This window comes from Silene latifolia, chromosome 1, assembly GCF_048544455.1.
Source record: "Silene latifolia isolate original U9 population chromosome 1, ASM4854445v1, whole genome shotgun sequence".
NCBI classification, from domain to species: domain Eukaryota; kingdom Viridiplantae; phylum Streptophyta; class Magnoliopsida; order Caryophyllales; family Caryophyllaceae; genus Silene; species Silene latifolia.
This window is the reverse complement of record NC_133526.1, coordinates 33,117,043-33,127,979: the sequence shown is the minus strand read 5'-3', so window position 1 is coordinate 33,127,979 and position 10,937 is coordinate 33,117,043. Positions and strand designations below refer to the sequence as shown.

The 10,937-nt window shown below is 37.9% G+C and overlaps 2 protein-coding genes across 2 annotated transcripts; both read right to left on the bottom strand.

The window, feature by feature from the left end:
- Positions 1–1,379: 1,379 nt before the first annotated feature.
- Positions 1,380–1,700, bottom strand: LOC141643651 (monothiol glutaredoxin-S1-like). The gene has a single exon (XM_074452895.1). The coding sequence runs from the start codon at positions 1,698–1,700 to the stop codon at positions 1,380–1,382; it is 321 nt and encodes a 106-aa protein (XP_074308996.1).
- Positions 1,701–4,474: 2,774 nt separating this feature from the next.
- On the bottom strand, positions 4,475–10,735 carry LOC141602653 (OVARIAN TUMOR DOMAIN-containing deubiquitinating enzyme 5-like). The gene is made up of 3 exons (XM_074422824.1): positions 10,608–10,735; positions 8,934–9,048; positions 4,475–5,598 (listed from the first exon to the last, which is right to left on the bottom strand). Exons 2-3 carry the CDS (start codon positions 9,035–9,037, stop codon positions 4,716–4,718), a joined length of 987 nt encoding a protein of 328 aa, XP_074278925.1. The 5' UTR covers positions 9,038–9,048; positions 10,608–10,735; the 3' UTR covers positions 4,475–4,715.
- Between the last annotated feature and the right edge of the window lie 202 nt (positions 10,736–10,937).

The window sequence follows — 10,937 nt, the reverse complement described above, 5'->3', positions numbered from 1 at the left end:
ACCTGTGTCCACAACCCATAATAGTACGATATTGTCCGCTTTGGGCCAAGCCCTCACGGATTTACTCTTGGGCTCCTTCCCAAAAGGCCCCGTACTATTATATTTTATGGACACGATGATCTTCCATCTTTATTCTACCGATGTGGGATAAGGGTTTGCACCCTAATAGATTGGTTGTAGTAGTGGTCGGGTTGATTGACGGAGAGTCGGAGAGTGTGTTTAGCAGTGAAAGAGGAGAGGGGGTTTCATTTTTCTTACGCTTGGTTTATATTTACCTTTTTTTATTGGGCTACTTTCTTCTATTAAGCTCGTCATAAATTTACTTAAATACATGTTCTCATTCCAAGATCATTAATTTGTGCTTAGTTCTAGTTAAGCCCCATATTCAAGTAAACTTATGAACATCTATTACTAATGTGTACTAGAGGTGATCAAAGTGGTCAAGCCTGATAAACTGGCCCAACCCAGCCTGCTATTTCTAAGGGCCTGAGCCTTTAAATAGGGCCATAAAAGCCCATAAATCAGTCCAAATAAACCCCACTCAAACTTGGACCGGGTATGAGCCGTGCATTGAACCCGGCACAGCAGAGAAACAAGTCATCGTTTAAAGTCCGATAACCCAATTAATAGTTTGTATAGAACCACGACCTGTGCAAAAAACTTTGTGCTCTACCAATTACCACCCGAGAGACCGAGACAAACTCATGTATATGTTATCCAGTCTATTTACTCTCTGAAAGTCGCTAATTAGATCTCCATTATAAAAAAAAAATTCTCGTATATACAAGTATGGCATATTGGCATATCATGAAACAAAACCGCATTGGATCAACGCATGCAAAGATTGATATCGTAGTATTTTGTATATCCATTATAAAAAAAAAGTTCTCGTATTTTTGGATCACATTGTCGAGGCCTGGCGCAAGTCCAATCCGACCCAGCCCATGATAAGCTCTAGTGTTCTCGACCTGGTATGCATTTACTTTCTGCAGTGCAATAAGAGTACTGATTTCAGAATAGTTGTTTACACCCACCCCATCAATGAAAATAAAAACATTAATCTGATGAGTCTCAGAAAAGCAAGGCACTGCAGAAAAACCAATTATATTTGTTTCCATCATACTATTAAAGTCGATAAAAGACTCAGATTTTGTTTTCAAACCAAGAAAAATGTTTTTACATATGACTGCATTTAGCAACCTGGAGCTTTCGAGACAATGGTGTAATATTGTCGATCATATTAAAACTATGAAGGCCTCAACACCCAAAACATTAAAACCTAGAGCTGCAACATCATTGCAATCCTTCCAACATTAGTTCATGATACATTTATTTAATAAATATAAGTCATATTATTAGCCCAGTCTGGTAAGAGTAAGCTAGTTCTTATTCCAGACCCAAATGGCGCCTGCATTCATGAGCATTCGTACAAGCCTGCCTTGCACCTGAAGGCTGATCAAATCGTTGGGTCCACCAACGAGATTTCCACCAATGAAAATAGACGGTACACTTGGTCTACGACCTAACATCTCCAGGGTTCGTTCAATGTCTCGACCATCTCCCATCTGATCGATCTCATAGACAGTCGGGTTAGCCCCAAAGCTGGTAATGAGCTGCCTCATTGAGTGGCTCACAGGGCACCCTGTCTTACTGAAAATGACCACTGGTCTTTCATGAACCAAACGCTTCACAGCATCCATGGTGTTGGTTGAGGATTCAAATAGGTAATTCGGAAAATTGATGTTGATAAGACTTGTGATTTGGAATGGGGTTCAAGCTATAGTGTGTCTATTTATAAGGCTCATCAAGGGTAACTCCTATCCGTATTGGGTAATAGACAAAGTTCTTTCTTCTAGATCGTGTACTGACACTGATAATGACCTAAGACATCGTCTGATTTCCGCATATGTCACAAAGTGCCAAGTACATAAATATCAAATAGGTTCTCTATAAATGAAGAATAACCTAACTTGTTTGCGACATGTGAGAGTGAAAAGAATAATGCACATGCAGATGAGCTGATATGCAGAAAATCTTTCGGTTGACACAGGACATGGACTAATCATCAAGCCTCATAACTTAGATGCACTTAAAAAGCCATAAATAAAAGACTTCAAAAATGTGGAAAATAGTTGGAATTCGATAACATTATTCTTTTGAGAAACGGTCTCGTGCTATTTTAACATAAAAAACAATTTAATAAAAAAATGCAACCATTCTTCACTATAGTAAAAATAATGGAAGTAGAAGTTATAACCGCCTCATTATACAGGTAATTTTCATGATAATCTTATCATAAGACAGTCTCATATGATTTGTCATTCGAAAAATCTAGTATGATAAGCTTCTGGTTTTCCAATTTTCAGAAATGGGCAGAATTCATAGAACAGAACATGTAGTATCAATGTATGACTTTTACACTCTTACGCATGGGAATCAATACTGTAAACTTTTTTCTCCAAATAAAGATAACAACGAATAGGCAGATGTATAGAATAAGCAGAAAAAATTAGGGAGTGAATCGTACCTGATGTTATCAGTAATCCTCTTGCTACCGACTGATCTTTGATGCATTTCAGGGATTGCAGTTGACTCTAGCCATTGTGTTTACAGTTGAACTAAACGAGTCTTGTTCACCAACTGATGCCTGGCCGACTCAGATACCAGGTTTCAGGGTGTAAACATAGCTACAGGTTAGTAAACATTACAGGAAGCTTGTGGTTACAAACTGCTGCACAAATTATCGCCGCAGTAACTCCTTCAGTTCAAAATTTCAGAGCATCAACTAGCCCGGAACCAGTAGTAAATCGAGATTTGTGAACATGGTAATAAATTAGGTACTGGTTGCGAGTCGCACTAGTGTATTGTTAGCGCTTTCAGTGTCCTGGTATATCTTCTAATTATATTTGTACTCCACATATATGGTACTGTTTAATATTGGACTACTGGTTTTATTCAATTAATTGTTGGCAAAATATCGCATATTTTACTATGAAAAAAATTGTATGCACGATGAAACATCAAAATCCAGTTCAGACGAAGCAAAATACTCACTGTGCTTTAGTTCAAAAGTTCGAACGGAATAAGGCAAAATGGGACGCTAAACTGCATGTGCTGCTTCTTATTGTGAAATGGTAGTCATTCAATGCAATACTCGACTCAATTGGTGCTCACAAATTCTTATTTGACAGGCTAAGTACATACCAAATCACATGACTAATTGCCTGGGAAAAACCAAAAGTTTTGTCCTTATTAGCACCATATGGTAATATTTGGAATCGTTTTATCTATAAAACGGATACTCCGTCCTAAGCAAGACTTACTCATTGGTGCTGGGGAAGAAATCAAATCTACATATGACCCAATTTCAACAATGGCCCCTCCTAAACAGCTCAGATTGGGTATCTCTCCGAATAGCTCGTTCCTAAACACTTACATAGGTCAACCAGCATGGGCACTGACTAGTCACTACTCACTACACTGCATTCCATCTGATGGGTTAAAGATCGAAGCGCTGACATATGAGAACAGACATCACTCTCCCTATAAGAATATGAAATTCCAAAATGGTGGATGTAACTTTCACACAAGTGGCTATTTTAAGAATATATGTCCCAATAAAATGTCAAATCTTCTCAAATCTTCAAAATTCTGATTTTTGATAAATACAGAAAATGACGCTAAATTCTTTTTTTTTTTTTTACGGGCATCTTTTATGCACGAAACGTAGCTCTTTCTTTTCCAAGTCACTCACGGGCAATGCACCCATATCACCCCTGCCTTTGAAACAATAAAAATCAAATAATAAACAAAAGGGAGGTGATCTTGCAATGAGACGGCTATCTAGTATCCTATGTTACTTTGACACTTCATATTACCTCGCGTACCCGTATCTGACACTCCACGCTCATACAAGAGTATGACCTTTGGATACCTCATTTAAAGCTAAAATAGAGATTTTTCACAAAAATAATGAAGTCCGACACTTGGACACACACCCGTGTCGAGTCTTCTAAACAAGTATGAGAAACATACTTAGAAACACAATCACTTTAATGAGTCTATCTATATACATATATGTATATTCCGGAATCAAAAGACGGTTTTCCCGAAGAAAGAAACACGTGGAGGTCGACTACCTAGACCACTAGTTCGTCAAAGTGTAAAACCATCCCATGGAAAGTTCACTTCCTATAAACCATCAAACAATTCTAGTAAACCTTTTCTAGGAGGAGTGGAAATTCACAGGCATTACAAATTCATGGGTTTTACAATTTCCTAGCTCTAACCAAAGGACTGCTTAGATATAGAACTGACTGCATATGTTTTACACCCCTCAAAAGCTGAACCAAACATTCCCCTACTAACAAAGAGGATGGCATAGCTTAAAGGCTTAAATATGGTCGGCTAAAAAAAACATCAATATACGATGGGGCAGAAAAATTTACAGGTATTACAAACCGTTGCAATCAGAGGTAAAATTGGATCCTATTGAATTAAAATAACAAAGGGAGGATTGCACTTTGAAGTGTAGTATGGGTATAAAAGAGAACTGTAATAGTCTACTGGACACTCCTAATGCTCAGGGTATCCCCATGAAAACATATTCAGGGTACATAAGAAAGTAACACTAAGATATTCGGGGTACACAAGGAAATAACACTTAGAAATTGAACATGCTGAGAAGGAAACACCAGTTTGTAAGTATTGCTAACCTATTTAACAGTTTTCGGAACCACAGAATTATAGTGCTCGCCCAGGCCAAAGGCATGCTTGTGATACGACAGCATGATGGAGGACTTCAATGCAACACCTTCATCATTACCCTTATACTCCTTGCCCATTTCAACATCAGGGTAAGACCCAGAAAATATCAGTATATGTTTTCTCAGGCAATGGGTCAAAGCTTCAAGCTCCAGTTGCCCGCCCCAAGCTGCTGTCGATTCTACCTCTCTGCAGTAGCATTCAAATCTCTGCAGAAGAGAATCATTGGATTCATCTTCAACTGAATTCTCAGGTGAGAAAAATGGCAGAAATTCAGAGGCATGATCGCGCATATATGAAGCCACCATCTCTCGAAGTTGCTGAAAATTATATGGTGAACAACCTTGGGATATTTGTGCTAACTGATCCTCAACCGCCCGGTATAGGCAGTGACCATCAGGTTTTACCTCGGAAATAGTTAATCCAAGTGGCTCTAGCTTTTTCTCCAATGCTTCACTCTCGATTACTCTGTCGCTAATAACATTGCTTTGTTCCTCTTTTATGCGCTGATCCCTAGCAGCTTCTTGCTGAGCTCTTTTCTCGCGTCTTTTATTGCTTTTACTAGGCTTAAAGTTATCAAGTTGACTAGAAACAGAAACCCCGGCTATGGCTTTGACGAGTGTATCAAGGTTTCCCTTGTCATTTTCACTGCCACTAGTAGCGTTGTACCCCAATGACGAAAGTTCCTGAGCATGTTTCTCCTTAAGTTTGGCTGAAAGTTTGGCTACTTCCTCTTCAACATGCTTCTTTTTTGCCTTCTGTTCAGCTTTGCTACCTTTCGCTGCTGCTTTTTTCATCTCAGTCTCTTTGTTCTGTAATTGTCCAATTTCCTTCCTGTTGAAAGGTTAAAGTATAAAACAACAAATACAGTGAGAAACTGAGAATATTGCTTGATCAGTTGATTGTCACTAAACGCCCGTGCATCTTGTGAATTAGTTCCAATAACTATAATCAGTTAATCACACAGCTGAATCGACTGTTGTGACAAAATTAATTTGCCTCGAAATTGTTTCTAGTAGAAATAACCCTGTTTACTGACACTAACAACTTTGTTAATTAGTTATCAAAGCTGGGCAGAACCAAGACATGAGTTTAGGTTTTCAAGTTTACTGCAACCACATATAGGCAGGCCACATTAACGGAGAAAAGACCGAGATTAGTCAATTAGAAGACCAGTAACTGAATAAGCACTTACAAGCATCCCTATGACACGTAGCCATGGTAGGATAGCAAGTTAAGAAATTTACATATGGCGCCATGGCGGAAAAGCTCAGACAGAGTGCCGATGGCCCTAAAGAGCAAAGGCAATATATGGCACATCTCAGTAAAGAAACAATGATGCTTAACGTTAAATTGTAATGTAATAACCACCTACTAAAAGATGTATTAGCTACCTAATAATATCAAATTTAATTTTTCTGACGAGGGCAGCTGTTGTAGCTCTGTTTCTTCTCGAGCATTGTCTATAATAAAAAAAATTAATGAATTGACAGGTCCTATTACATTTTATTAACAAAGTAAACACAAAGTTATACACGAATAAACAGCTATTTTAACACTTCAATAATAGATGATTAATTCCTTGTTTTCACATAACCTTTTGTCAGTGTTCTCTAATGCTAGATAAACTATATGACGTGAATTATTTTTGAAGTAGCATTATATAAGGAATATTTTCATTTATTGTCATTATGTAAGGAATACATCCTATTCATTGAAGCCAAGTAGCCAACAGTTAATGGGGGAGTGTGACAAACAATAAACTTCTTTTTATATGTGAGATCTAAAAAATGTGTAAATGAACTATCATCTTTTGCTTTATGGATGGTTTTTTATGTTTGGACAAACAAGATTTGAGGAAGCAACCAGCATGATTAGGAGGATCGATTAGAACGATTGAGGGCCGACAGGAAGGTATAACTAATGGAGAAGGCTAGTTCAACTTCAGAGCTCGTAATAGGGACATAATTGCTTCTTTTACACACGACTGCACTTGGTTTGGGTTCACTCCACAATGACAAAGAAACTTTGTTACCTTAATAATGAGGAGTCTAAGGGTGCAGAGATAGGAGGGATACGCGTAATCAAGGGAGAGTCAACGAGGCTCAAGATTCGGGCCAAGATGGATCGTTAACATGGTTGAGATTCTAAAAGACAAACTGGAGGAAAGTGCAAGGACAATAAATCAAAAAGAGTGACACAAGTACAAGGGGTACTCGTACGAAGGGATATTGCCATGGATACCAAACATCAGCACTAAAAAGGAGTCAAGTACGCTTACAACGTTGCCAGAGGCGAATGTCACTGGTGACTTTTTGTCCTACTGAAGGTGATACATTACTCGGGCATAGGCATTCATCATGAGCAACAACTTGTTACAGGCGGTCATGTTTAAGTGTTTAAAGAATAGTATGGATCAACTAGAGTATTGCAGGAATGTGGGGTATATTTAGGATAGTGTGAAGACATGTAGCTTATGACAAGCTGTTCTTTTACATGCTAGAAGTGTCCAAGAGGTTCTTGTATGTACTATCACATTCACGTATACTCAAGTCACGTCTAACAGGGATTACAGCACCCTTGACTGTACTAGGAGCATGTAGCAGTGTTGGGATATTCTAGGCGACTCTAGGCCGAATATGTCTAGGGCCCTCAAAAATGATTTTGTCTAGCATGCCTAGGATAGGAAGACCAATAACCACGATAGATATAGGTACTCCCTTCATTCTTTAGCATCCACCATCCTTAGTTTTACCCCAAAAAAAAAACACTTCGCAGTGTGGTCAGGCGTGTATTTTTGGATGGTTAGGCGAGTGTGGTGGCGCAAATAAGCACGAGGCTCAGTGAGGTACTAGCCTAAAGCCCTAAACGTCTCGATGCACCTTAAGTGCAGCTTGTAGATAAGGCCAGGCCACTCTGCAAACCAGCAAGCATATGCAATAGTATGCAACTTTCAACCCTTTTCTTTACCACATTATCTTTACTCTTTTGCATGTTATGCTCTTTAAAATCCGAAAAAGGTATTTATTCACAAAATTTTATTTATCAAAACCATATTTGTTTTGTCTCTATGAGGCGCATGCCCACGCCTTATCTTTTGTTGCCATGAGCCCTCATAGACTCAGTTTGCCCTGCGCCTTTAAAAACTATGCCACCATCCAAAAGATCATACATCATCAAAGCATCCGATACACACACTCACATAAGTTCTACATATCTCCAAGCCTTGTAATCTTTAGTTATACAATCTTTAAGGTAAACTTTCTGCATCATTGGGACTAGCAGTCTTGCGTTCGTGCCTTTATCGTACGACTTAAGCGTAGCGTAAATGTTTGGGGTTTGCCAGGCTTGAATCACAATGTTTTTGAGTCGGGTGGCATATGATTTCGTGAACAAGGGTGAAGAATCATCTCATTGACAAGCTGCTCAAAAAGAGGACTCTACCTACTAAATCATATTCTTAGCAAAAGAACGGTAAAAGCATTTGGCTGCAAGTAACAAATAAAATTGATCTTCTTGGATACTAATTTTAGGATTTTAAGATATCCAGGCCTTCAAGGTGCTTTACCAACAATTGACCACCTTAATGTGGGTAGGAGGCACATTGTCTCCGGTCTCAACGGTACCTTAAAGTGACATAGCCAAAACACAAGCAGGACGGAACTGAAAGCTTATCAGATGTCCATTTTTAGCAACAGACTATGAAATCCAACAATTTTCCAGAACATTACAGTGTGTCACTAGATTGGTGCTAAGAAGATCTTGTACGAATACAAGTTACCTATTTTATGATAGATAAGTGATAACCCAACATGTGAAATTCAATATCATGAAGATAATCAGTGGGTTAGCTATTTAGGGCAGCGTGTAAATCTGGTTATTTGTGCATGTTTCATCCTAAAAATAGTAATAATAGGGCAAGTCACTAATCCTCACATACATCATACACTAGACCTATGCCAAAGTAATCCAATTATAGTACACAGAAGTCTCTTCATCAGCAACCAACTATAAGATAATTGTGATCTACAGCAGACTAATGGCAATTTTAGGGAAAACAAATTACTTACGAGTTATGACCATCAACCCAAGCCCAACGGAGGTAAAAGGACAAAAGCAAGAAGTACTCCAAAAATCATAAACCAAATCAACAGAGGAATCAATAATACCTGTGTCTAGAGAGAACTTCATCACGTGTCTCCTGCTTAGTTGCAGGTGAACTCTCAGGATCAAGTTGAGCTTCCACAATCTCCTTTTCGTGAGTGTCCCCCATGCTTCCAGAACCTGAAATTAAACTCAATTAAATCTCTAAATGCACATCCATGTTTATTTATGAGGTCCTACTTTGAAGCACAGTCTAAGTCACCCCAAATATAACAGTCACACAAGTTTGGAACAATCAAATCTGAAAAGCTTTCCATTTATCTCTAATGTTTATCTATAGGTTTGTAGGTTCGACAGTTAAGAGGTATGACCTTTACAAACAAACAAAATTTCAAGTTCCGAATTCAAGGAAATATTCCAATCAGTGGTGAATCCAGAAAAAAATTTCTCTAACCCTTATACAGTCCCTTGAAGTATTACAAATACGAAGTATATGATTATGCAAAAATGACATATCAAGGTTAATCCACCAATGATTCCAACGTCATGTGAAAATATAAGAATGCCTTCATGCCATCACGATACCCCCGATGTTTGATTGAAATTAGAGGGTGTTATCACTACCCACAAACTATGGTAAATAATACTATACCTCCAGTTGTATTATAATTAGCATTGTACAACCACTGTACATTTATCCGAGCTTATGGGTAATTTTTCTGAGATTTTTTAAAGTTTTTTTTTTTTTTTTTTTTTTATGTTTAAGGGGATGAGTTCAGATACTTTACAGTAATAACTCAGATTCTTTTAAACAAAACTCAAAAACTTTAGTACATAGCTCGGATTCTACATCATACAACTGGTGGTGTAGTCTACTACTCCCCCCGTCCCGGTCATTTGTTGTCCTTTTATTTTGGCACAAAGACCAAGAAAACCACTAAAAATACCAATTTAACCTTCCACGCGGGAAACTAGCTCTCTAAAAAAAGTGGGGCCCTCCAAAGTATATTCCTATCTTGAATGAAACTAACCACCAGAATTGCTTCTAACAAATCCTCCCTCTGTAGGCCTCTATGTTGCATACCGTACATTAGTTCCAATGGAAAACATTCAGACTCTCCAAAGTATTTTCAAGGGGTAGTATAGTCATAGAACCATTTAAAAGCATCCTAAAATAGAAAGGACCATTATATGCAAATGGTGGAAGTACTAAGTACTAACTAAACATTTTGACTGATATACAAAGAAAAACACCTGCCAATCTCGGCAACTAGGCTTAAATTTTTTTGCTGAAATCATTGCAATTACTCTCTCTGTCCAAGTGAATAGTTTACATTTGCTTTATTTTATGAGCGGGAAATAAAGCAAATGTGAACTATTGACGGGAACGGCCGAATGGAGGGAGTACCAATCTAGAAACCTTATGGCGGCTTTCCGCTGCCGGATACTTCCGGATTATCGACATAATTATCAAACAAATTCTAGACCAAAATAATCAGGGCTACACCGTCAAAATATTGACATAATTATCAATCAAACCGACTATAATATAACTAATTCACATGAAAAAATTGCTTTTTTTCATTCAACTATCAATATTTGAGCAGATTTGATAATTGGTGTTAAATTCGACAATTAATTGTCTAAAAGGATACAGAAATTATATAATCGTCATGAATGAAAGGAGAGAAAAGCTAAGAAAAATTGAAAAATGTAGAAAAATGGGAAGAAATACATACATGAAATTGGGACAAGCTTTTTAGCTTCCGAGCTTGTTTGGAGAACAGGAAGCCATGAAAGAGACGCAGCAAAACCTTAGAAAAAAGAGTTCACAGTGAGACTTATTTTGGGCTTTGTTTTTTTCCTTGACGATGTCACAATGTCCAGCCCATCCAATTTAGGCACAACTCAACTTAGGCCCGGTTTTCTCGGCTGAAAATAGCTTAATCAAATTTAATGAAGTTGAATTGAACTTAAATGAACCGAGATGGGTGAAAGTTGAACTTGATCTAGTTCAGTTTCACTCACTTCAGTTTAGTTGAGCTTCGTTCAGTTGAGCTCATTTGTTC